Source organism: Plutella xylostella, chromosome 4 (assembly GCF_932276165.1).
Source record: "Plutella xylostella chromosome 4, ilPluXylo3.1, whole genome shotgun sequence".
In the NCBI taxonomy this organism is placed as follows: domain Eukaryota; kingdom Metazoa; phylum Arthropoda; class Insecta; order Lepidoptera; family Plutellidae; genus Plutella; species Plutella xylostella.
Genome location: NC_063984.1, coordinates 3,822,201 through 3,849,563, shown reverse-complemented (window position 1 = coordinate 3,849,563; position 27,363 = coordinate 3,822,201). Strand labels below are relative to the sequence as shown.

At 42.2% G+C, this 27,363-nt stretch overlaps 3 protein-coding genes across 4 annotated transcripts; 2 read left to right on the top strand and 1 right to left on the bottom strand.

Moving 5' to 3' along the window:
* The first annotated feature begins 611 nt into the window (after positions 1-611).
* LOC105381397 (GATOR complex protein WDR59) lies at positions 612-10,071 on the top strand. The gene is made up of 12 exons (XM_048628285.1): positions 612-994; positions 1,126-1,333; positions 1,763-2,344; positions 2,835-2,911; positions 3,005-3,343; positions 3,512-3,883; positions 4,293-4,446; positions 7,176-7,359; positions 7,841-7,952; positions 8,219-8,476; positions 8,757-8,983; positions 9,815-10,071. The coding sequence occupies exons 1-12, from the start codon at positions 746-748 to the stop codon at positions 9,903-9,905; spliced, it is 2,853 nt and encodes a 950-aa protein (XP_048484242.1). The 5' UTR covers positions 612-745; the 3' UTR covers positions 9,906-10,071.
* Positions 10,072-10,366: 295 nt separating this feature from the next.
* LOC105381366 lies at positions 10,367-22,832 on the bottom strand. 2 transcript variants are annotated; one of them, XM_048628277.1, is made up of 10 exons: positions 22,711-22,832; positions 19,599-19,736; positions 17,346-17,525; positions 15,958-16,065; positions 15,392-15,539; positions 14,967-15,097; positions 14,381-14,507; positions 13,810-13,972; positions 13,208-13,378; positions 10,367-12,514 (listed from the first exon to the last, which is right to left on the bottom strand). In XM_048628277.1, exons 1-10 carry the CDS (start codon positions 22,720-22,722, stop codon positions 12,487-12,489), a joined length of 1,206 nt encoding a protein of 401 aa, XP_048484234.1. In that variant the 5' UTR covers positions 22,723-22,832; the 3' UTR covers positions 10,367-12,486. The 2 variants fall into 2 exon arrangements, with proteins under 2 accessions (XP_048484234.1, XP_048484230.1); XM_048628273.1 differs by lacking the exon at positions 22,711-22,832 and adding an exon at positions 20,336-20,497.
* Positions 22,833-22,941: 109 nt separating this feature from the next.
* Positions 22,942-27,218, top strand: LOC119694476. The gene is made up of 2 exons (XM_048628268.1): positions 22,942-23,367; positions 24,145-27,218. The coding sequence occupies exon 2, from the start codon at positions 24,146-24,148 to the stop codon at positions 26,102-26,104; it is 1,959 nt and encodes a 652-aa protein (XP_048484225.1). The 5' UTR covers positions 22,942-23,367; position 24,145; the 3' UTR covers positions 26,105-27,218.
* The last annotated feature ends 145 nt before the right edge of the window (positions 27,219-27,363 follow it).

Below are 27,363 nucleotides of genomic sequence, written 5' to 3'. Positions count from 1 at the left end.
GTTATGAACTAAAAGTTATAAATTAGACACAAAAAAAATTATACAATATTATAGGATTTTCTTAAGGAATGTTTTAATTTTACCAGTGCTTTTATCGAAGATGTCAAATTCATTATGTTTTTTACTTAGTTGATTGGTAAGGCGACAATCTTCTTGATTGGATCATTATAATCCGTGTTTGTTTTGGCTGCTGGAATAACGAAGATGTTCTGTTCGGTGCGTTTAAAATGGCGAATATTAATATTTATAGAAGTTAGAAGAGTCGTGTTGATCCTGGAATGCAAAATTTTATGCAGGTAGAGCACTTGACAGATGTCCCTTCTCATTATGAGACTGTCCAGCTTAAAATGATCTAGCCTAGATTTATAGCTCGGGAGTTGACGAGTAAGGCCATGTCTACGGCAGAGGGAGCGTAAAATTACCTTTTGGATTCGTTCTATTCTCTGTTGATGGACTTCATAGAACGGGGACCATATTACCGACGCATACTCAACAAGATTACGGACAATACTATTAAATAGGGTCAATAAGCTGCTTGCACCTTGCTTGTACCTCAGAATAATAACTTTATATTGATGGCACAGATTACCGAAGGTTACTGCGTAGTGATTATTTGCTCAGTGCCGCTGTCCACACTCCACAGCTGATTCTGACATTTCTTTAATTTGTTTTGTTTGTCACCAAAAATCACATTTTATTTTATTTTAAGTGTTATTTAAACTAATATAATTCCTAGACTGCAAGTATGTCGGTACACTGGAATTCAGAAACGATGAAATGGGAATACCGGGAGTTGCAAGCGACTGCTATGTCCGTGGACTACACTGGAAACAACGTGTTGTTGGCTGGTCGGCGCTGGCTGGCCATCAAACAAATCACGCTCGACGACGAACCAGGGGACATATTGAAGAAGTACCCTCGTCATAGTAAATACGACGCTGCAGGAGCTGAATGGTGTCAGACTTACCAAGGCCAGAAACTTTGTGCTATATCTGTAAGTAACTTAAAATAGTTTGAAAACTTTTTCCAATTGGATAGCAGACTTAACTAAATACGAATTTATAAGTATCAGGTGGGTGATATGAGCTTAAACAATGTAACTAATGTAAGTTAACAATATTACAGAGTAACCAAAGAGTAGATGTGTACGAGTGGCGAGGCGGGCAAGACCTCACCTGCATATGCTCGCTGAAGGGGCACACGCGGGTGGTCAGCGACACACACTTCCACAGACAAGACCACAACATCATCGCCACCTGCTCCATAGACACATTCACTCACCTGTGGGACTTGAGGGATGCAAGGAAACCTGTTGTGTCTTTATGTGCTGTTGGTAAGTTATAAAAAGCTTCCCTTTAAATTAAGATAAACACACAAACACAAAAACACGCACTCACGCCTTGTACTAATGTACTCCCTTGCGGGGTAGGCAGAGGTGCATTGCTGCACCCACTTTTCGCCAGAGTATTATGTTAGTCCCAATGTAATAGGGGGTGGGCCTATTGCCATTTTACGGACACATCCAAGACTTGAAAACAAATATCTGTGTTTAAACAAATATCTGCCCCAGCCGGGAATCGAACCCGGGACCATCGGCTCAGTAGTCAGGGTGAATTAAGATAATATAAGAAAAATAAATAATGAAAGTAAGTGGAAATCAACTTTTCATGCCCTATGTCCCTGATTAGGGATCTCAGGATCTGATGAAGATGATGATAGATGGCCTATGAGTACAAATAATGATTGTGCTTAAATGTTTCAGCTGGGGCGTCTCAAGTGCAATGGAACAAGGTGTCCCCTCACATAGTAGCAACAGCTCATGATGGAGATATAAAGATCTGGGACTACAGAAAGAACACAGCCCCCATACATTACATTTCAGCACATTTGTGTAAAATACACGGAGTGGACTGGAGTCCACACCACGAGTACCAGCTGGTCACATCAAGTCATGATGGAAGCATTAAATATTTTGACATTAACAACTCTAGACGACCTGAGAATACAATAATGACTAATTTCCCTGTTTGGAGAGCCATTTACACTCCGTTTGGCAGTGGTTTGTTGACAATAGGTGTAGGGTGCGGTGGGTTGCATAGGATGGAGCAGGCTGGGGTGATTGGTATCTGGGTGGGGGGCACTCTGACCCACAGGCTGGTGGGCCACACTGACACAGTACAGACCATGGTGTGGCGGCCCAACACCTCCCCTGCTAACTACCAGCTGATAACTTGGGCCAGGGACCAGACCCTGCGGCTGTGGACAATGCACCCTTCACTACTGAAGATGTGCAACCATTACCTACCTGATGAAGGAGATTCAGATGATGATAATAATAGTGATTGTAAGTAATACTTTATTTTGCAAACTTTGTATTTACTGCTATTTATTTATTTATTTATTTTTATTTATTGGTTTATTCAGGTAATCAACAGCATATTACAGTAAATTAAAGCCTAATACATGTTTTAAATTGTATAGCCAATAATAGATTACCCCATTTATACAGTAAACAAAAGATAAGTACTGAGCAAACAGAAATATTCTACTTAAGTAGTTCTACAAACTTACAAAACTTACAAAAGAAACCAGTATTTTAATTTACGCATTTAAAGAAAATAAAATAAAAAAGAAGCAACAAGTTAACAATTCATATTTCCTATACAAATAATTATAATAATACATACATACATCTTACATACGCATATAAAAAATATATACTATAAATAGATAAATATATTTATATAAATACCATTGATAAATATATAATTTTAATAGATTATAATTTTATACACTACAAAATGTAATATAGCCATTTTCTTTATTTTCCACAGCCATGAGCTATGCTTCTACAGTGGAATCTACACATGAACTACCATTAGCAGATAGCCAAGGGCAAGATATACAAATGGTAAGAGCTTTGAAAAGTACTGTTTGTGTACTACTCAAATTTATAACTACTCTTTTCTGTGACTCAAAAGGCTAAATCACTGTTTCATTTCAGAATAAATTACCAAATAAAGTGAACACAACCATTGATGAAGAATTTGACTCCATCAGAGAAATGGCGAATATTGAAGTCACGGACATGAATATTGAAACTAGGACCTGCCAAATACATTCTGAACGAAATGGCTATGTCGCCAATCTACAGGTTACATTCCCTAAAAATGTTACCGAACAAACTATACCCAAGTTCTCTTGGATTTCTGGGACCAATTTAGATAGTCAGACCACGATAAAAATACTCCAGTCTATAAATAAAACTGCCTACCGGAAAAAGAAAGAGGGTCACAGATGTTTATTGCACTGCTTGAAGACATTGGCGACTTCTATTGACGAGGTAAATCAATTAATTATAGCCAATAAATGATATCTATTTATTATATTGTTTAGGTAATAAGTAAACCGCATATTTTATCCTAATAACTCCTTTGAAAGTCTAAATCCTCTAATATTGGAATCAAGTCGATAAACTTTACACATATTTTTGCTATTCAAATCTTTTCAGATACCAGTTAAATCAAGCGAGGAATCAGACTCAATGAAGTCAAGCCAACGCAGCCAATCAGAGAGCGAGAACGCGGGCGATGCGTGCATCCCTTTCCCTCGCACGTGCGGCGCCAAATGGTGCGGAGTGAGCACGCTAGTCGTGTTCAACCGGCCGGCCAATGCGCGGAGGTTATCACTGAAGCATGAGACAGGGACACCGAGGTCTATGTCGTCCTTGTCTCTGATTCCTGGTATATTCGGTAGCGGGTATAGTTCTGTGTCCCCGCACGCGACCACTACGCCGTCGCCAACGAACGCGTCCGGCTTCCCGCAGATACACCACCGGCACGCGTCCAATTCGATCACCACTTTCTACTTTCAAGATCGATGGGTAAGGAACACAAATGGTTACACTACATGTTGTTAATTGTTATAAAAAGTTTGATTGATACCCATTATTTATTAACATATAAACGTGAAAGTTTGTAAGTTAGTTTGTTACTCTTTAACGGGAAAACTGCTGGACCAATTTTTATAAAATTGTGGTGTCGTAAGCTGATAACCACACAGGCTACTTTTCATCCTGAAATTCCCACTGAAACTTTTTAAAGCTACGCAGAACTCGCGGGCAACAGCTCTTCTGTTAAACTTTTTTTATTTATTTTTTATTTGGAAAACTTACAGCTATCTTAAACTAGTTTACCTACATTTATATGATGCATCTAAGAGCCATTTAATAGTTTTCGCTTATGGTAATAGTAGTAATTTTAATGAACTATTCACCCCATCCCCCTTTACAGAAGGCGCAAGGCCGTCGCGCGGGCAGCATGCGCAGTCGCAACAGCATCTCGGGCGGCGGCGCGCCCCGCGTCGTGCTGTACGCGGGCGACGCGCTGTTCCCGCTGAGCCGCGCGCTCGCCGTCAACTATAGGATCAACCCTGATCGGCCTGTTGGTTAGTATAGTCTGTGCATTATAACAGGGTATATAAGGTTGAGATTGGTCGCGTAAAAGTAATATTATATGAAGCGTATAGATAGATACACAATACACATTTTTGTCGTGCTGTACGCCGGCGACGCGCTGTTCCCGCTGAGCCGCGCGCTGGCGGTGAACTATAGGATCAACCCTGATAGGCCTGTCGGTTAGTACCTATAGTTTCTATCTTATAGCAAGGGAAACGAAGGTTATAACGATGGTTGCTTGAGCTGTAAAATTATATCAAGTGTATAGCTACTATTATATTTGTCCTGCTGTACGCTGGCGACCCGCTGTTCCCGCTGAACCGCGCGCTCGCCATGAACTATAGGATCAATCCTGACCGGCCTGTCGGTTAGTATACTCTGGCTTTATAGCGGGTCAAAGGTTGCTTGCGCTGTATAATTATATCAAGTGTATAGATATTCCTATACGCGAGCCATGCATTGTTCCCGCTGAGCCGCGCTCTCGCGATGAACTATCGGATAAATCCTGATAGGCCTGTCGGTTAGTCGATGTTGTACTTACCTTATATCGGTGCGTAGAAAGTATATATAAAGGAGACTTGCGCTGTAAAATTATATCAAGGTTATATATGTCGTGCTATACGCTGGCGAAAGGCCTGTCGGTTAGTGGACATTGTACTTTAGAAAGTCAAAGGTTGCTTAAGCTGTATAAATACGTCGCGCGGGCAGCATGCGCAGTCGCAACAGCATCTCGGGCGGCGGCGCGCCCCGCGTCGTGCTGTACGCGGGCGACGCGCTGTTCCCGCTGAGCCGCGCGCTCGCCGTGAACTATAGGATCAACCCTGACCGGCCTGTCGGTTAGTGGATATTGTATCTTAAGCAACACCCTGTATACCCTATACACGTTGTTGCAACCCTGTAGAAAGTTGAGAATTGCTTGCATAATATTCATTAATATTATCAAGTGTATACTCTTATATTTGTCGTGCTGTACGCCGGCGAAGCGCTGTTCCCGCTGAGCCGCGCGCTCGCCAGCAACTATAGGATCAATCCTGATAGGCCTGTCGGTTAGTGCCTATAGTTTGTATATTATAGTAATAAATAATAATAGCCACTATAGCTTGACAACTTCGTGCGCGACCCTCCTTGCGGGGTGAAAGAAGAGGCGGGGGCGAGGTAGCACGACATTTTAGAAGACGAGTACACACGGAGAAAAGTGTGCCCGGATAAATCTTGCGATAACGTGTCACTATTTGTGACGTAATGTAAGAGTAAATTATGTTGATCAATAAAAAGGTTCTAAAAACTAGTTTCATTATTTAGGGTGGATTCGACCAAGCTCGAGTAACTTTTTACTCACGAGTACACTACGAGTTACTCGGGAGTAAGCAGATTTTGCATTCTACCAAACCTCGGCCAAACCAAGATTCGGCACACGGTTCTAGAGAAAACCCCCGAAGATTATATAGTTGTCGGGGAGTGGGCACGAGCTAGCAGTGGTTGGTCCATGATTCGATCAGCCAGGTTGGTATCGCCATTTATCATCACACCCCAGAAATAACCCCAGATAGGTAGTAAACACTCGATTTATTCGGAATTATCGATCAATCTTACAAAATACACGAGGATGCACTTGATACAGTTGGATTAACTTTGATAGCGAAACGTGGTGATCCCTGCGGAAGGTTCACAACCGACCCGTTCAATAATTTAAATCAGATTAACAGTCCGTCCCTACTCAACCGACTAGCCACCACCTTAGCTTTTTATTTTTTAATATGCACCTTCCACAGATTCCAGCCAAACTGCCAATATTTCAAGTGACAATTTGACGTTTCGATTAATCGAATGAATTTAGTAAACCTTATTATAAAGCAAGCTAAACTCAAAATCTTCTTGAACTCCGACATAGTTTTATAATGCGATTTAATCTATTTGCGAAAATTACGATTTGTGGTATTTGACGTTATTTTATTGACGAATCATAGATAATAATAATATGTTTATTAAAATTCAAAAGGTAAATATTCCAAGGACTGTGGCGGTTCTGGCCTCAACACTCATTACTAAGACTAATGGTCTCAGGATCAGTGGTCTCATGTGCGTCGAACTCAGATTATGACAGATTTTACAACACATGTGGCCGCCTCGACTGCTCGGCCGAGACTGCCATAATAATGACGTGCAGTGCACGCGTTGTCCTTCCCCGCTACCTCACCCGCTACCCGCTGTCGTCTTGGGTACCTCGTCCTCTCCGCGTCTGTCACCCCGCAAGGAGGGTCGCGCACGAAGTTGTCGAGCTATAGCTAGCCACTCTATATAGGGGTTGTCGAAGGTGGCTTACGCTGTAAAATTATATAAAGTGTATATACTCTTATATTATTTGTCGTGCTGTACGCGTGCGACGCGCTGTTCCCGCTGAGCCGCGCGCTCGCCATGAACTATAGGATCAATCCTGACCGGCCTGTCGGTTAGTGGACTTTGTACCTACTTTATAGCGGACTGTAGAAGTGGATGGTTGCTTGTGCAGTTGATATTATATCCCCTGATTTCCTCTAACCGTCTAGGCATATTGTGACAAACCACTTTTCACATGCTCAAAATGTGAGTAGATTGTGTCTGGCTGCCGTAACTGTGTATTTCATTTGGAGCGAAACTCTCAATGTTTTTCACTAAAATACCTAACTACTCTTTACAGCCAACCCCATTCAATCCTAACACACACCTATTCTACTTCCAGAAATGTGCGAGCACAACGCCAAAGTAGCCCTCGAAGACGGGTCAAGCGGCATCGCCCTCTCCTGGCAGCTGGCGGCGCTGGCGGCGCGGACGCGAGGCACGGAGCTGGTGCAGCACCTCGGCTCCAGCGAGGAGAGCATGGGCTGGCGCGACCACCCGCTGTGCTGCCAGCTGCTGCTCGCGCTGTGAGACATGCATCTTGTAGTCATCTATAATATGTTCTACAAGGTGTTGCGAAAAGGGTATAAGAACTCGCGAAAAAAAACTCAATCTCCATAGTAAAAAGTCACGCGACCAACATAGTTTCTATGGAAAGTGAATATTTTTTTCGCGAATTTAGAAATTCTTATTTCATTTTCGGGCTTAGATTATAACATGTTTCGGCTTAGTATACCCTTTTTGCAAAACCCTGTATACCTGGACATAGAGACATCTCCCAAGAAGCGCCACTAATCTCTTCAATTCTCTTCCTTCATCCCATGCAATACTTGACTGTCCATTCTATTCTTCTATTCTCATAGGGGGTGAAGTTCCTGTACGTGGCTCTCTCGAGTGGAACCTTTGTACATATCCCCTTGATTTCAGCTCAGCCAGCCTAGCTCCCGAGTAAACTGGAATACTTGACTGTTTAACGTGGGTTTTCATGTTTATTTAATTTGCTTGCAGTATAGCGGAGTACGCGAAGTCTGCGGACGTACAGTCGGCGGCGATGCTGGCGTGCGCCTTCCACGTGTTCAACGCGCCTCGTGCGGCCGACACTACCACCGTAGTTGCTAAGGTACTTACTCTTTCATCTTAACTTCCCACCATCATTATGAAAGTATACATCACGAATGAATAACAGCATCAATACAATTGCACCACAAAAGAGCAAGAAAAATCGTTGTGTGTATTGCCAGCAAAATGGCCCTGACTCAGCATGTGCTGTATAGGAATTTTAATTTTACAGGTGTGTGATGTAAATTACAATGTTGATTATAATGCTGTTGATAAAAGCTATTAATACTGGAGTATTATGTATGCTTATCAATGCTTATTTTACAGGCCAACGGCAACTCACCCTACAGTCCAAGCCCGCAATTCACAGAAATAAACGCCGACGGCTGGACCCTGCCCATGGTGCACAACAACTGTGCTGAAGCTGAAGACTTCTACATGGAGAAGCTGCCCATAGAGCAGAAGAGACAGGACGCGACCGACGGTTGTGTGCTTGATGAGAAGATAGTGCACTTGTATCATTGTTTTAAAAGGGTGTATGCTGATATACTGCATCGATGGCAGTTGATTTATGTCCGGACTGCAGTAAGTATAATATTTTCCTTATCTTTCATTATATATTCCTTAGGAAGATATAATAAACGTAAAGAAATATCGGGGAATCGGCTGCAGGTGGCCTACTTTAAAGCCGATAACCGCTTGAAGCCTGCCTGCGATATTAATTAATAATAAAACGATATTAATAATAGACGCCAAGATTTAAGAGGCCGCAGTAGCCCGCTATATTCTCATCTTATCTTACTCCCTCAGTTACATAACATCACCCATTTTCACTTTCACAAACAAAAACTCCTAACATCCGCAGGTAATGAAACTCGTGACCTGCAAATACGAGCCGTCCCCTCCCCGGCACATTGGACCCGAGCTAGCAAGCGAGTGTCCCACCTGCCGCCGACCAATCACCGGCGCCGCTTGCCCGAGCTGCTTGAAGCTGGCGCTGCGCTGCGCGGTGTGCGCGCGCGGCGTGCGCGGGCTGGCCACCAGCTGCGCGCTGTGCGGCCACGCGGGACACGCCAAGCACATGATGACGTGGTGAGTCTTTTTAAGCAGATTCCGAATATCACAGGGTGTTTTAAAAGCCCTAGACTGTATAAAGAGATCCTTTAGCCATAATATTCGCAGCAACATTTATAAACCCTGCGATATCCAAACCGCCTACTGACTTACTTCAGGCAGCGGCTAATGATAGCCAATGAAGTACCAATCACGGGCGCGGCCAGCAGCAGCTGGACTGGTGAGTGGTCTTCATGAAAATTCCGAAAGATGCAGGGTAACCTTCAAGGCCTGATGTCTATAGCTAGATAGTCTAAACAGCAGTGACAATACAAGTATTCAGCTCCGTAGGCCTGATAAATTAACATGCTGACTATGCCAATAATATGTCGATCAGTAAATGGTGTCTATAGAAAATAAACAGAGGGTTTTTAGAAGTTTAAGCTACGCTAGAACCAAAATTATAGGATTCGAATTGGTTATTCGTTTTATGAATCAGTGCTATTGAGCCATTTTTATTGTTATTTTAACTGATCAAATTATTTGTAACTTTAACATATTTAATTTCCGGTGACCATGACTAATGTTAATAAATGAATTATGTAGAAATAAATACCTCAAGCATCCGTTACATAAATTAAAGTTGCTCGTGTATAATGTTTATATAGTCTGATGGTATGAAAATGTATAATAAGTACTTATATTTGCTCCCAAAATTATTGTTTGAACAAGTGCTGTTATTTATTACCCTATATCATGTTGACCAAAAAATTACACTACCAGATTCCGTAATATTTAATTAACAACTGACGCAGATTTCGATGTGTTTTTTTCTCTATATTATTGATCAGTAAGCCGTTACGTTCTCAGGTTCTCACAATACGACACGTGTCCGACGGGCTGCGGGTGCAAGTGTCTCATCGACGTAAGCTCTACGTGGAAAGCTGCCAAGTTCGCCTGAAAACCAACCTGTTCACTAGAGAATAAGAAGTAGTTTACTTGTAAGTACGCTTTTTATCATGTTTTAAATTTGTATGATATTTATGGTCTACCTACATTTTGCAGGGTGGATAAAGGATAAGATGAGCCCATAATGCTTAACCATTAAAGGTATAATTATGTATTTACTTTGTAGCTACACGAAAACTGACTAAAAATGTGTAGGTACCTAAATTATAAATTAAGTATACTTATTGATTTGCTACAAATATGCAATTTTAACGACCAGATAAGTCAGAAATTATACCAATAACATTATCATCCCTTATAAATTATAATATGATGTAATTTAGAGAGTAAATTATACAGTAGGTTAAAATATTTAAAAAGTATATCTACATGTTGTACATATTCAAATAGATGGTAAGCTAAAAGACTGCACATTTTACATAAGTAATATATTTTGTAAAATAAAAAACACCGTTTTATACATTCAGTATTTTATTTATAACATTTTTTGACATAATTTAAACATAAACATAAAAGAAGAATAGTGATAGTGAGTGAATGCAAAGTGCTAGGCGAGAGTTTAAATTAATTTTATCGCGATAGAAACATGTTTCAGTCTTCAAGCATATAAAAAAATATTTACTTATATTCAAGCATTTTGCTATGCAGAAAATATGAAGAAAAAAAAATTGGCCTTTGGTCCAAAATTTACCTGACCGCAAATAGATTTGTAGTTTTAAATATCTGAAAAAGGTATAACTATCACCAATCCCTTAAATTTTCTGCTACTAAGCCGATAAACAGGTTCACAATGTTCATTGTACGAGCTTTGATGATGAAGATAAACTTACTTTCTAAAATATCCGAGTAGGTACCTAGACCCAGGTACTATTAGACATGATGCAGATAATTATCATTACAGTAATAATATCATTCAGTATCGAGTGTGTAGGTTTAGCTCGTACAATTGTTTCACTAAATGAAAGCATGAAAAGAAACTGTATCTACCTATGTGTATTTTTATACATATAAGATTACCTATACATTAAATTTCTCGTTTAAAAAATCCTTCCACCTAATATCATAAATTTAATTACGTTACTAACCTTCACACTTCTCTGCAACCAAATTAAGGCTTTCCCAACTTCCCCGGGGTAGTTTCGTAGGTATCACACAATGCATTAGATTTAGACCTTTCGGTCAGCAACTATTTCATCATGAAATCAATGAAGACTTTTTTCGGCAAATGTGCGTTTACACTGTCTTATATAATCAAAATTATGCTCTTCTATGAAAAAAGATCATACTAAATGTCATACAATGTAACTTAAAATAGCAGTCAATTCACAACATTGTGCAAGCAGTTCATGGTTTCTTGAAACACCCCTTGTTGTCAGTCATTTCATCTCACATCCTCGTTATCAAACCTTAATATAAAATACCTAACATTAAAATGTTTTATACATTTATCAGCTTATAAAAACTTTACTTTCGTTTACCTAAACATAGTGAGATATTCTTTGCTATGTAGAAATAATCTTAATTCGATTTTTTTATAAATGTTCAAAATATTACGATGTCTACGGCAAATTAGGCGTCCTATGGTAGTAAGCTATCTACGTACAAATTACACGCTTAGAATAGCATAACATAATAGATGGGCACAGTTTATTAAATGGGGTGAGCTTAAATAGCGCTATCATCCAATATAGATTAACAACTCTATGCTATGCCAAACTAAATCTGTTGAATCAACCATAGTAAAATGATAACTACTAACCAAAAAAAAGTATTTAAACAACTTATTTGACTAGATTGGATTTATTTTACCGATATCCATATAGAGCCCAGCCCATACAGGGTATCTATATTTGAAAAGGTCCTAATATATTCTCAAATTTTAATGAAAAAATATGCATTATTACCTGAAACTAATAACTGTGCACTGCTGGGAAAGATGTTTTCCGAGCAACGCAATTTGCACAGTTATTTATAAATGATACCAATTTTAGGCAACAAGAAACATCAATACATTTTAACTTAATTCTAAATGATTACATAAACATTTATAATATCTTGTTTTAAAAATCATCATCATACACCAATCTAATGAGGAAACAAATAGGTACATGCTTTAATTCGTAATGAGATAAAATATAACAACCTTAAACATAGGCTTATGCTTTTGAATCTTAATCTTTACCAGTTATACGTAATACTAAAAACATTTTTCCTAGAAATATGGGGACAAATATGGCGAAAATCCCCTCAGCGAAACCCAACAAAGTCTACCCTTTAATCTATAGTAAAATTAGTCTAGTTTATCTATTCTATGACAAAATTACTAGTATAATGGTCACTGTCTACTTTTGACAGAATTACATATAGGCAAGAATGCTATGCCACTCACCCTATTGTATGTGTAATGTAATTTCTTGTGGTTAGTATCATCAAATTTAATAATTATGTATTATAGTTGGTATATTGGATTAGATAAGTGGCACAGCATCCTCTCAGGTGCAGAGTAAGTTTAAAATGTCTACTTGTACTGAGTCGGTGGCATGCACGACGCTACGGAATGGTCGCTTGGGGTTTCATAGCCGAGTCGTTCTATTGTAGCAGCTAAAACAACAAACAACTTTCATTAGTAACATATTTTTAATTAAAGTTTAAGTATATCAGGAAATACTCTGTTGTAATGTCGTATTCTAACCGAAAACAAAAACATGTACGTAAATTTAATTTACATTTAAAAATGTTAGATCTACTCGGTAACAGTAAAAAACTAGAATTCTCAAAAATAAATTTAAAACCAACAGTGCTAAATTAAATATTGTATGGAATGAAATAAGAAGGTACATAATGAGGTATGGACTGTAACTCTTTGATTCTTAAAATTTTACGGATATACAGGGTGTTGCAAAAAGGGAAAGCTAAGCCGAAAGGGGGTGATTCCAGGGACTCTGAACAACTTTTTACAAAAAAAAACAACCGCGAATTTCCAAAACTTGTAGAACAAAAGTGGTTCAAAATGACCCCTTAAGTCACCCCTCTTCGGCTTTGTATACCCTTTTTGCAACACCCTGTATATGCGAATTTAGATATGACGTACAGCATACGAGTACCTTTAATTATTTGGTATAGGTACCTGTATGTTGTAGATCTAAGTAAGTATATCTAAGTATTGTCAATGGTAAACATTGATGATCTGCCAATATTAAACCGCGAACTATCAAAAACTTACGCCGAACTCAATCGACCTTACGCCGATACACCGGCGAGAGCATGACAAGCGTGACTTGGTTCCTCTCATACCTCTCGAGCAGGCGTCGCTTCAGCTCGGGCGGGTAGGTGACGTAGATGTAGTGGTCGTCCTGGTCTCCCTCCATCAGCCCCTCGTCGCCGGCGAGACGCTCCGTGCGAGCTGGCGTGGAGTGTGTTGTCATGGAGACGGATGCACTGCCGGCCACGCTGCCTTCCTCGGAACTGGAAGTAGAAATGATTAACTCAATACTCAATCTTTTATTGCATCCATAAGCCTCTGTAGTCTACTTGTAGAAGCTAAATCAGAGATCTCAGAGTTTCCAAGTTTGATTAGGACGGTTATACAGTTGTAGTTACAAGCGTCAAATGATCCATGCTGTCGGATGTGCATATGAAATAGTCGAACTTTCACAGTCGGGTCATCTGTCTCATTGGACAATCATAGTGCCAAAACAGAGAGTGCCTTTGTGGACACTATAATCTAACTCTGGCGAGACGGCTGTTCTCAATACGATTCGTGGTGGACTTACTGCCAGTATCATACGATTTTCATACATAAAATGTTGCATTCTTTCCAAATCCTATGAAATGACTGTCAGCTATCGATAGATAGAGTTATTGAAACTAGCAATTAGAGGTGAAGGGTTACTCACTCGAACACGATCCATATAATATAGTAGCACATGCACAGAGCCAGCGCCAGGCCGGTGGCGAGCGCCAGCAGCAGGGGCCAGGGGAACACGCGCGCGGTGGGCGCCGTGTCCTCCCAGTAGCGGTCGCACGACAGGTACCAGCATACCGCTCGCTGCATCTCCTCTGGAAGTCGAGTTTTAGGAAGGGTTAAAACAAGGGGTGCTGACTTTATGTCAATATGTAGTGGATTATATTACAGCTATAAAAATATGGAATCCTCCTGAAAAACTTATATTTAAGCGGGTAAAGTGAAATTGACAAAATATGAAACGTTGGAAGATACTGCAAGCCGTATAAACCCGACAACAAATACCTAGAATGATTCTGGGATTAACCCGAGTAAAGTGTTTACTGCACCATATCCTTTCACCACGGTGATGCAATAAAGTCCTAGGTAATACTCTAGTGTTTGTCATGGACAAGAGCTATCTTGTTTCACATAAGAAGTCTCCTTACTGCCTTGCATTTAATATCCACCATCACTGGTGCCTGATACTTAAGGGACTTTAATGATTATATGAAGAGCCTGACCTTCCAGCTCAGTGAACTGATGGTGCGTGAGGTGCAGCAGCAACGTGGCGATGCAGGAGTGCACGATGGTCTCGCAACGCACCTTCAGCGTGTGCAGCTTGGTGGGGTCGCACGCCGCGCGCTCCGCCTGTAACGAGGGTTATGTTGTCTTAGTTATATATATGAGGGTTGAAAAGTTATATGTAACATAATGTATATATAATAATCTTTAGCTAAACTATTAGATGGCTTTTTCTAAGAACTTCGCTTCGCCGTAAGGCCCTTATCCCGTCTATGTTGAGCGAACCATTGGGGGACAAAAATATATAACATATCCCACAATTACCTTGACGCTCATCAAAAGGCACGGACATCGAGTATGAGGAGATACAAATTAACAAGGAGGATATCCGCCTCTGTTTTCTAATTATGATGAAGACGACTGCCAGTCGCGGCATCTATCTCTGTGTAAAAACGTGATACTAGAGCTCAAACAATGACATTCAATCTGCGTAATCAAATCTGATCATACTCTATTTTCACAAGAGCAGGGCCTGGCCGAGCCTACCCTTATCATATATATCATATTGTGTAATAGCCACTGTACCTGTAAATCGGCCAGCCGGTCCTGGCGGCTATCGGGCGGCAGCGACGACTCCACCGTGTCCGCGTCACACAGCTCCGCGGTCTGGTTGGCCTCGCCCTCCGTCTCCTCCGCACTCTTTTGGGGTACTGGGACTGGAAATTTTAATAGAGGAGATGTTAATTAAGTCCATCCATCACTTCATTATGAAGCGGTGCGGCTTATAGTTTATACTATGTTGATCCGCCTCATCAAATTATGCTAATGTCACAGATCGCCAGACTCCCCAGCTCAACTGCTAGTTTACCTGTATTCACGTCATATGTATGTATCACATTTCACATGATATGGTGTGGTGGCTGATAAACATGAACGCGAGTATGTCCTTCAGTTTATAGTTAATGACAATACCAGGTAGACCAGTTAGATCGAGAGTTTTGTGGGTATACCTGGCTCATCCTCCGGCGAAGACTTGGGGCAGTCGGCGGGCGGCAGCGGCGGGCGGGTGCGGGGGCGGCGGCGGCCCGGCACGCGCGCCACGCTGCGAGTAGCAGCCGGGGCCAGCGCGCGCCGCGCCGCCTCCGCGTCCTGCCACACCTGTGCGGCATTACAAGTGTCAACATTAACACGGTCTTGTCACTGTGGGGCAGATCTAAAGGAGATCCTACTGAGGGACATTTGGACTGTAACTTATACTGAAAACCTAGCAACATCTGCAGTTGACTGGCTTTATAATGCTCTCACAACGATAAAGTTATATTTTTTGGATATCGGCTATAAGAAGAAAAATATTTCAGATATAGTTGACTCCGTTTAAGTTACCGCAGAGTCTTTCGATGACGAAGACATTTTGTCCCTATTTATTATCAATGCATAATATATTATGTGCCACCGCGCTACTTTTCGATGTCTATGAGAGAAAACGATAAATTCAATTCGACGTGGATTCACCACTAGCGACAGGCTTTGCAGGAACAATTCACCTCCCCCACCACCTTAATACTGCTAATATCACCTCGACATCAGTGCCAGGCCCGCCGCCGCCGCTCAGCGCGCCGTGCGCCACCAGCACCTGGCAGCGCATGATGTCGCAGTACTCCGCCAGGCACACCGCATCCTCCGCCTGAAAACACAGGAGAAGCTCTTTTAAATACCTTAATTACAATCACAAGGTCTTTAAATACCCAACGACAAGGCTATAATGCAATACAACAACTCGTTCAGAATACTGTTGCGGCTCCCCAGGTTCTGCAGCGCGTCAGCGATGTTCGCCGACTCTCGCACGGACGGCTTCCACGCGATACTGCGCAAGAGAGCAGCATCCATGATGCAGCGTATCCGATGCAGCTCCAACAGTATTCTGAACACACTCTGCAATCGTTATGATTCCCCGATATGGCAGCACTGGGTGGCCTTGCATGTTTAATTTAAGTTTCTATTTGTTTGTGTTGTTTTTACTTTGCTTTAGTCATTTAATATTGTTTTTGTACCTGTCTTACTAATATTTATATTTTAACTAGATTCATTTCGGCAGCCAGATTACAGAAACACAATTTTGGTTTGGACTGATGGCTGGACGCGCAGAAACTTCGCTAGATAATTAGTTAACCTTTTTTATTCAGTGTTTGTTTTCTATGTATGTTGTGTGCTGTAACAGTCCATAATTACAGAGACATTCCACCTAGATGGAATTACACCGTCAACATGCAAATTATTTACGACTCGAATGCATGTCCATGTCGGCGCTTCATGCATAAACAAGCTGTGAGGCGAACGAGGCATTAATGTTTGTTACATCGTTCGATACTATCACCTTGGTTTATAAATATCGGCTCACATTTACGCCCTTATTAATAAATCCGGTAAAAATACGAGTAGCTTGAAGGCGCCACGAAAGAGCCTCCTCGAGTTACTTATATCTATATCCACTTTACCTTATGCTATAAGGCTTATAGTGGATGGAAATAAACTAAGTACCCTAACTTAGGCAGGTCAATGTTCTCGACATACTGAAACACTTTTATATGCGAACAAATCTGAAATCACAAAAAAATCGGACTCCAGAAGAGGTCACAGCTCCGAACACTGAACGTTCATAAGGAGGAAAGACTACAAGGACTGCATGGTCCATAGACATTGATAAACTCGTTTAATGCGCGTTCCATGTATATGCCTATGGCAAATCGTGATATAGTGACGTTGATCTGTATAGCGGCAGCAGGTAATAGGCCACTCGAAGAGGCTTATCTCATGAAGCCCAAAAAGATGAGGATGTTGCAGGCGTAGGTACCATCTAAGTATTCCTATTACTCGGTGGTGGCGTAAATACCTACACCTGGCTCTCTCGAGTGGAACCTTTGTGCATATCCCCAAGGTCTAAACTGCCTTCCTAAGCAGGCGTACCTTATTAATCTGGTTCTTGTGCCTCTGGTCGAAGTGCGTGTCGAGGTGGCGCTCCTCGAAGAAGGATTTCCCGCAGAAGGCGCATGTCCACTGGGACGGGCGGTGCTGCTGCTTGGCCGCGTGCTGGGGCGCGAATATGTCGCGGCCCGGGTGGAATGGGCACTCTAATGGGAGTTTCACCTGCAGTACAGATAAATACATGTGAATAGATGGGTTCTACCTTTTTTGGCATAAGATTTTTTTGCCTAATCTCGTATTGCATAGTAACGTTTGGTCAAAGTCTCGTTACGCCGAAAATCGTATGGCATAAATCTCGTTTAGTAAAAAGTTATTTCGCATAACATTGTTTAGCCTAATAATGGTATGGCCAAATCTTGAATAGCCTAATAATGCTATGGCATAGGTTTATTAGGTTTATACAAAGTAATAATATTCGTTTGGCTTTAACTTTGACGGAGCGTCTCCCTACATAGCGCAAACTGGTGCCTTGTATTGTTTCCGCTGTTTGGAAAACGCTCCGCTCCGCTTCGCTGCGCTCCGCTTTGGTTTTGATGAACATGTGCACCTAACACGCTCCTCCTCGCTTTGCTCGTCGTCGCACCTATTTTTAGGTTTCGATCTCATGGGGTTTGTAATAATTATATTGGTGGTTAACTTTCGATTTTTTGATCATACAATATCGTGATTTTCGGGATGTAGGAGAAAAATACCACAATTTGTACATTTACTACATACTTAGTATATTATTTATTAAGATAACATTAGGAGAAACAAGATTATACATAGGTATAGACGAACATAAATTTGAGCAAACGAAACTTAGGTGTTTAAAGATTGTGCCTAAAGAATTTTAGACGAAACGAGCCTTATGCCACATAAGTCTTGGCAAAGTGATGGTTCGGCCAAAAAAGTTTAGATCATACGAGTTATGCGAAATGAGTTTTGGTCAATAAAGATTATGCGAGATGAGCGGAACCCGAATAGATGATGTTTAATTTTTGCAAAGGGAACTAAGGGCTGCGATGCGACGTCATATCGTATATAGCCGTCAGTTTCACCTGCAGAGGACACACATAAATGTGAATAGACAAAGTTAAATTGTTGCAGAGGGAACTGAGGCCGCGTATCCCCTGTAGGCAGACTGTAAGCGACCGACTAAGTTTGCGGCGTATCCATTTAGTACCTACGCTCTTCCATATATTTCAAATGGAGTGTCAACAGTCTGCTAGTTTAGTACGCAGTTTGCTGCGTTACGCGCGCTGACTATCTCAGTATCTCGCCGCTAACAGTTTGCCTAGTGGGAACACGGCCTTAGGGCTTCGATGCGACTTCAAATCGTATAATTATAGCAGTCTCCTTCCCAGGAGCGTGTTCCTAGGGCGTGGCGTCGTGCGCATTGTTCTGGACCTTAAGGGCCTTTGCTACCATGCTTCTATCGGATGTTCAACGCTACCATCGATATCGAGAAAAAATATAATAATTCGCAATGCTGTACAATTCTCCTTGTGAATAAATGTGTGAGTGATGTCTACTAAAATAAAGGACCAGAAATAACCAATCACACAAAATTTTGCTAACGCAGAATATTGTGTTTAATGGGAAATATCGCTAGCCTTGCACTTCACAGCGCCTAAAATATTACCACCAGGTTAAACTGGAAAATTTATCACAACCTTCCCAGTGAAGGCTCTATCATGTTGTTGCTGTTGGCACTTGACCAAAACCCATGACTTGGCAACCATCGAACCGGCCTTGAAAACGAAAATATTTAACAGTAGATCACATTACGTGCGATCGAAGGTCGCCACCAATAGCTGTTACTAACGCCCTGTCATTTCAATTCAACACGCCATTTCTAATTAACATAATTTTACAGAGCATTAATTAACAAGGTAGGTACTTAAATAGGTAGGTAGGTAACCCATGGGATACTTTTACTGTAAATGGATGTAAGTACCTAATATTTGAGGTCAATTATTCATTAATCATATTTATATTCCTATTCATTTTCATCGGGTAAATTGGAAACCAATTCCTACTGTAAATGTGTAAGAAACACTTCTGTAATTTGAGTACACTAACGGATATGGTCAGTATAGTCACTGGCCCAGAGTTTATTTAAAAAAATTGTGACTGAGTTTTTTTTTTAATAGGATGGTGCTCCGACATTTCTATGATACTTTTGCCATATTTGGCGAAGATGTGAGTCAGCTGAATCAATCCGACAGTTAGCATAGTATGTGAGATACTTACTTGAAATCTTTCTAGAACGGGGAGCCATTTGTTCTGTATAACTTTTCTAACAATCTTGGAGTTGTCTCGAGAGCAGGTGATCTTGAACACCGACGGCCCCGGCCAAGGGATCAGAGTGAGAAACAGAAGGGTTAGCACCTGCAACAAGTAACAACCTTTAAGTTTAGGGTGTTAAGTATAGTACAACACGTTTCTTATAAAACCAAAAAAAACTCGTCGGACAACAAAAAACCACTGCTAGACTTAAGATCTGTAAATATTGTTATAATATACCAATTCGCACCACCAACGCGGCAGCGTTCAGTCATGTACCTACACAAACACATTGTAATGAATAAATTTAATAAAAGGTCATTTGAAACCTTTACTTTTAAATAAAATACCTGAAACTGCACATTCAAAAACGCAATAATTAACACAAAACAATTTAAGCAGACCGAATGGATTCCTGAAATTCAGCAAATATTATGAAGCTAATGACGTAGAAATGTTTCGGCGTCGGGGTGTATCGTATATCAATATTCTTCAAATTACACAAACACACATACCTAACAAGATATGGATAATGCACAAAAAATACTGAAACGATAAAACATTGCAACTGCAACATATCTGCTCGGGTTACTGGCTACTTTTATTACCGTAAACTCCTCTTGTAGGTTAGGGTCATGTCATCCAATTATCGATTTCTCGCGGCCCACCACAACCCGTGCACAGTAAAAATGAATAGACCTTACCTCGAGGGAAACTGATGTGGTCCTCATTCATATCTCTTCTGCGACAGACGGTGAAGAATGGTCACCAAACGTTGTGAATCAACATGAGTCGGATGCACTGGGTCGGCGGAGAGCGCGCAGTGTGGCTCGCTCCTCGACTGCGCATGCGTCCAGGGCCCGACCCCTCGCACATTTATCCACCACTTTATACATTTTAATAATTCAGCTATTGGATGCGTACTCGAGTTGATTGAATGTAAGAGCTTCAATAGTAAACCTAGATCTAGTTGACAGGATCTTTTAGATGTACTTAGATGTTGAAGAATATCACTGGAATGTTTGGATATAGCTAACATCTAGGGTCTAGTCTAGGGTGTATTAGATAGGTAGTATTGGTTTTTATTGCACTTCTGCGAGTAGGTAGGTACTGCACTGACTCATAAATAAGTGCCTACATAATATCCATTATCATAGGTACATGTTGATGACATATTATGCTATTAGCTTTCTAGCCCTCCTTAGAAACACCTTCGAATTATTAAATGATCCCGTACCTACGTAGGTAGTTAATTTCAATAAACGTCTTGTTTGATCAATAGTTCAGCGACCGACAAGGTCTCGAACTCGCCTGGTGACGTCATCGCCGACTTGTTACTCGCTCGAATACACAATTTTTTCTTCTGGCAGTCCCATCACCCGTCCAATGCTTAATCGAAATTTAAACAAGTTGTCGGTACATACTTATTATACCTGAATTTCAGATGTCTACATGTGAAGATCATAATTTGATATTGAGATTAATCTAAGTATGTTTTTTTTAATGGAATCGTCAGCTGCTAGCTGATAAGTAGATACTTGTTGAATGTTGAATACGGTATCTTCAATGATTTCATAGTTGAGACGTACTCTAAGATACCGTATTCGGTACATGTAGGTATTATGTAAAAAGTCTATAAAGTATTATTTTAAGAGTCCATTTTTAAAAAGAAGGTTCATATTTTAGAAGATTATTGTATCTGAATTTTAACAAAAAAAACCTTGTGTTCCCTTTCTAAGTACCGGCAAATTGTATACTGTTTGCGATTTGGTACTTATACTACCTCATACTAACATACGATAAAAGTCAATTAGGAAAAACAAGCGTTGTTTGATAACAATTTCATTTGCCTGGCTTTGCCACAGCCATGGCTTTCTTGTTTCCCCTCAGAGCGCAACACTTACCTTCAACTGAAATCTTTAAAAAAAACTTATCATTCGTCCATCACATACACACACTTCTGCAAATGGCTGTGTGATTTTAATGTGAATTTTAATGGATTTTTATTATTATGGAAATATAATGAATAAAATTACACAGTTTAACATCAAGTGATTGTGAGTGGTTTTCTCTTTTGTATTTTGTGCAATCGTTATTTAAAAATGAGCAATCAATAAATCGATATAGTCGTTAGCAACTTATAAATCAGAAAAAGGTACAGTGTTGACGCCATTTTTATAACAATAAACCGATTTCGGTACAGCTTTTTACATAACTAGAGGAATGCATGGCAGGTACCATGCAAGGAACAACAGTCTAATTTAGACTAGTAGTCCCTAATAAGTATACCCTCAAGTAACCGTGCAAGCAAGCCGCAAGATAGTTATTTGTTGAACTAAAGATATAACTATGTGATATTCCGCTGAAATGACTTGATCTCTGTAACAAACTGCCATTGAAGTACGTACGATCCATAAAATTTCAACACCATCATATTTCAATCACATACCGGATAGCGCAGTGGCTTGTAACTACTGACGTGCCGAGAGTCCCAGGTTCGAACACACATATTATTTCTCCACGGGTCTTGGTTGTGCCTGAAGGATGGCAACAGGCTCTCGCCCCTATTACACATGTTGCGCCTAAAGACGGCACCGAGCAAAAGTGGGTGCAGCTCTGCACCTCTGCCTACCCCGCAAAGGAATAGTCACTACAGTAGAACAAGGCATGTCTTTATTTCCAATACTTTAAAACAAATTAAGACTGTTCAACAATTAAAATGTTTGCTACGCGGCGTAGCAACTGTCGTAGCAAGAAAACTCGTAGCTACCGCCCGGCGTAGGCCGATCACGATTTTCTTGGAAAACTTATTTTATTGCCGAACTTTTATACCGGTATTAAAACTTTATCTCGCATCGTTTAATAATCATATAATGATTACACTCCGTTCTAAACAATTAAACGCTCACATAACTACTTCAAGTAGGTTTGGCTATTGGCTTTTTATTACAGCTGCACACTATCGATTAGTGTGCACCGATAAGCGATATTTAACAAAAGGTAGGTGTAACAAATCTGCGAAACCTACATAAACAACACATAAATACAGCAAATGTATTATGAAAGGAACAGTACTTACTAGATATAACATCAACTTCTAAAACATTGGAACGAAATTTTCTTAATTTTTGAATTGACCGTATCGATTCTGCTGTAGGTGACTGAATTTCACCTTACTTAGTATGGGTCTGGCTAGTCACTGATAGATGGTGGCTAGATTCTTGCCCTTTTCAGTTGCGATTGTTGAACTTTGAATCCTACCGTCTCTGTACAGAGCTCAGATTCATGCGAATATCAGCTGCATCGGTCTTTTTAAGTGTTATTGGAATATGGGGTGTAAAACTGGTATATTATGGGTTATAATCGTCGGATTTCTCTCAATTGGTCGGGAAGGCAGTGCGCATGCGTGCAGCCTCCCGGTCCTCAACCCGAGACAGTGGATTCGACGTCGCGCAATATCCCTGCAAACCAAAAAATAACAAAAAAAAACTCAAAAATCATAACTAATTTCCTTACTAAACTGGAAATTAATTCCATAGACAAGCCTATTTACCTGCTGATCTTCTCACTTTGAGTATTTTAGCTGGTAATATAACGTGGTGAACATTATGTGTGGCCATCATAGCTCATGTTATTATTTGACTTTGCGCCTCCATGCACTCGGTGACTCCGTGTTACGTATGTGGACCTGATGACAGTGACATGAACAAGTCATAACTTGGGGTGCCGCCTGAAAGTGAGTTAGTTACTTAGTATGTTTTAATGTACAATGTTATGTTGATAGTTCTTAGGTATTATAACTTGCTTTTTAGGCAGCTTCAAAACTTGGCCCTAAATTTTTTCCCATGGGTATCCACTGACAAACTTAGCGAGGGATAAGTATTCCTGCATTCCTCATGCCAGCATTCTTCAGCAAAGAGGCGTTTACACTTACTGACTGACTGGATGCTATAGGTATACTATACCCTACAAAATCGGGCCTTGCAATAATATTCTCATACGGTCTGGCTCAGACCGGCGTACTCTTATCTACTTCAAATTCAGCTACTGTATACTACCGTCGCTAGTTGAATTTAGGCTCGTGCTAAACAAATTTTAGGTACGAATTTATTTTAAAATATGTAATCTTCCGTCGTGTAGGTAATTGTTAAGTAATCTTGTTAATGAAGCATGTGTCCTTCCATCTCTGCTGAATGATTTATTCTATTGTTTATTTTCTTCTTAGATGTAAATTAGTTTAAAATACTGACCAAATTATTGAATGACTTCATAACTTAACTGGTTTTCTATTGAGAACGTACGTAACACGTCAGGGAGATCGCGTCTTTGAAAAAAAATACGAATTAAAGTAAAGGCCTAAATATTATTTTTTCGAACAATTAATTCCAAATTCCTCTCTTTGTTTTATTAATAATCCAGATTTACTATCGATCTCTGAGTGTTATTTACTTACAGATACAATTGGGCGCCAAACTTTATTTGACGTAGGTAATGAATACAATGTTAATTGCAGGATGGTGTCCCTGCTGGGCGAGGGCGGGCGCGCGGCGGCGGCGGCGGCGGCGCTGCGGCCGCGGCACTGGCTGCTGCTGGCGCTGGTAGCGGCCGGCAGCTTCCTGCTCCTCTCCATCAGCAGCGGCTCCGAGCTGGTGTTCCTCGCCCCCGCGCCCGCGCCCTGGCGGCCCCCCCCGGCCCCCCCGCGCTACGCCATCCGCACCCCCGGCTGCACCATCCCCGACCTGCGCGCGCTCGACCCCGCCGTGCGGCCCTTCGTGAGGACCCCGCGCGCCGAGCCCTGCCGCAACTCGCAGCACCCGCTCGTGTCCCGCAACCTCACGCACCTGTGGCTCAACCGCCCCAACCTCAGCTTCTACCCCATGCCCGACCGCGGCAACGTGACCTGCTGCTACAAGAGCTTCTACCGGCCGGCGCGCGTGGACGACGTGGAGGCGCCGGCCGACGACCGCGTGCAGTACGACGACTGCGTGTGGTTCGACGACGCCGTGGAGGTGACTCGCGAGTTCGCGCGCGTCACGTGCCTCAGCGCCGACGCCACCGTGTACGACGACTTCCACCTGTTCGCGCTCCCCCGGGAGCCCGAGCGCCGCCGGAACGACTCCGCCGCGCCCGACTACAACGTCATCGTCATGGGCGTCGACGGCGTGTCGCGCCTCAATTTCCACAGAACTATGCCTAAAACACTGGCCTACATAAAAAGTAAGGGTGCTATTGAACTACTAGGATACAATAAGGTCGGCGACAACACTTTCCCCAATTTGGTGCCGATGCTCCTCGGAGCGTACGACACGGACATAGAGAAGATGTGCTACCTGAAACGAAAGAAGACGTTCGACAACTGCCCGTTCGTGTGGGAGCAGTTCCGCAGCGCCGGCTTCCTCACGGCGTTCGGCGAGGACTCCGCCTTCCTGGGCACCTTCAACTACGGCAAGCACGGGTTCGTGACCACGCCCACCGACTACTACCTGCGCACCTTCATCAGCGAGGCCGAGGCCACCGTCGGCAACAACGTGGACTTCAACACCGCCATCTGCCTCGGGGACCGGTACTTCTACAGCGTGCTACTCGACTACATCCGCGACCTGACGGCGGTCCTGTCACCGGCGAGCAGGCTGTTCGGCTTCTTCTGGGAGGTGACGATGAGCCACGACCACCTCAACTACCCGATGCTGATGGACGACGACTACGAGCGGTTCTTCCGGCACGTGGACGCGAGCGGCTTCCTCAACGAGACCGTGGTGCTGTTCCTGAGCGACCACGGCATCCGCTGGGGCGACATCCGGCGCACCAAGCAGGGCCGGCTGGAGGAGCGCCTGCCCATGGCCTACTGGCTGCTGCCGCCGTCCTTCCGCGCGCGCTACCCGCGGGCCGCGCGCGCGCTGCGGGACAACGCGAGGCGCCTCACCACGCCCTTCGACGTGCACGCCACGCTGGCCGACCTGGCGGACGCGGCTGCGCTCAGCGACGACAGCCTCGCGCGGAGAGCCGCCGAGGCGCGCCCCGACCGCCGCGGCATCAGCCTGTTCCTGGACGTGCCGGGGAACCGCACGTGCGAGCTGGCGGGCATCGCGGACCACTGGTGCACGTGCCACGCGGGCGCGCGCGTGCCGGTGCGCGGCGCGGCGGTGCAGGCGGCGGCGGCGGCGCTCGTGCGGCACGTGAACGACGCGCTGCGCGGCGCCGCGGGCTGCCGGACCCTGCGGCTGGACGAGGTGTTGGACGCGGCCGAGCTGGCGGAGCGGGGAACTGGGGGCGCGGCGGGGGAGGAGGGGGGGTGGCGCGAGCTCACGCTGGTGGCGCGCACGGCGCCGGGCGGGGCGCTGCTGGAGGCCACGCTGCGCGCGGCCGGCGCGGGCTGGGCGCTGGCGGGCGCCGTGAGCCGCCTCAACCTCTACGGGGAGCAGAGCCGCTGCGTCGCCGACCCCACGCTCAAGCTCTACTGCTACTGCTACTGAACCCACACTACTCTGCCAACCACACTGTGATATAATATTTGTAATGTTTAGCCGCTACATATTCATTCTACGAGTGCTCAAAGCGTGAGTAGGTTAGGATACCTCGACTTAGGAAGTCAGGTGTGTGATGAACTATTTTATATTCATGTGAGGTTTTTAATGTTCATATTTAGAAAATAGAACACGAGTACTTATTGATAATTAAGTGTAAGGTGTATAATACCGATGATGTATAAACGTACAAGATAAAATTTTTAATGTCGCTTTAGTAAGATCTTTAGGACTGACTGCTAGTGATTGGTAAGGAACATTATGTATAATATTCTTAGTAATTGCTAATATTATTAAAACTTGCCATTGTGTATACCAAAGCATCTCTTCCATTATTTAAATATTATTGATATAATTAAAGCTGCGTACAGACCGGCCAAACGAACGTCAACGAACGGGTTTCGTTCACCTTCGTTGCTGCAATCTGCCCTGTATTATGTATGATAAATATCCATCGTTGGCCGTTCGTTGGCCGTTCGTTGGCCCAGTCTGTACGCGGCTTAATATAAATGTCGTAAATAAGCTCTAATTGCTTGCAACAACAGTAGTGTAATGGTATAATTTTCATTATAACCAGGGCCTCGATCATAGCATTTAGATTGGAAAATCATTATACCGTCTGTATCATAGTAGGTATATATGAGTCACTGAGAAATATCCATATAGGTACTGTATAAAGTAGATAGTTCAATAGTTACATAAAATGAGAAGAATCGCTCAGTATAAAAAATAGGTAACAAGAAATCAAAAAGTACCTAGGTGCAGGAAAAAACCATTAAGCAGGCATTTATTTAAGTATATCGGCAAAAGACAACGCAGCATCGAAAATGAATTGGTATCATTGTGATTTCTTTGCTCAGCATTTTATTTTAAGTAAGTACTTATAGGTGTATACTTGATCTATGATTTTTATTATAAGTAGTTACTTTTATTGTTTAGCTGTAGGCTAAGTACTTTTTAAGCTATTTGTTACATCAATGTGGTGTTTAATACCAGCTTAAAGGTATATTTTATTGAATGAATGTATGCATATTGTTTGAAATAATATAATATTTTAATGTTGCCCATGATGTATTCATTACGATTGGTCTCCTCTTTCGGATAAGTACTATCCCATCAAAAACAATACTTGTCAAAAAAACCAAGTCTTGTAACTCATTTGTTCTACGATAAAAAGTTGTAAGATCCATGTAATACCAAGTCTTATC

Bases quoted from the DNA above. Each gene is read 5' to 3' on its own strand.
- LOC105381397 (XM_048628285.1), top strand. From the start codon at position 746: ATGTCGGTACACTGGAATTCAGAAACGATGAAATGGGAATACCGGGAG. The intron at 4,447-7,175 runs GTTAGTATAGTC...TTCTACTTCCAG, and splicing joins CAACCCTGATCGGCCTGTTG to AAATGTGCGAGCACAACGCC. The intron at 7,360-7,840 runs GTGAGACATGCA...ATTTGCTTGCAG, and splicing joins TGCCAGCTGCTGCTCGCGCT to TATAGCGGAGTACGCGAAGT.
- LOC105381366 (XM_048628273.1), bottom strand. From the start codon at position 20,362: ATGAGGACCACATCAGTTTCCCTCGAG. The intron at 17,526-19,598 runs GTAAGTATCTCA...TCTGTACTGCAG, and splicing joins CCGTTCTAGAAAGATTTCAA to GTGAAACTCCCATTAGAGTG. The intron at 14,508-14,966 runs GTACAGTGGCTA...CCCTCGTTACAG, and splicing joins ACCGGCTGGCCGATTTACAG to GCGGAGCGCGCGGCGTGCGA.
- LOC119694476 (XM_048628268.1), top strand. From the start codon at position 24,146: ATGGTGTCCCTGCTGGGCGAGGGCGGGCGCGCGGCGGCGGCGGCGGCG.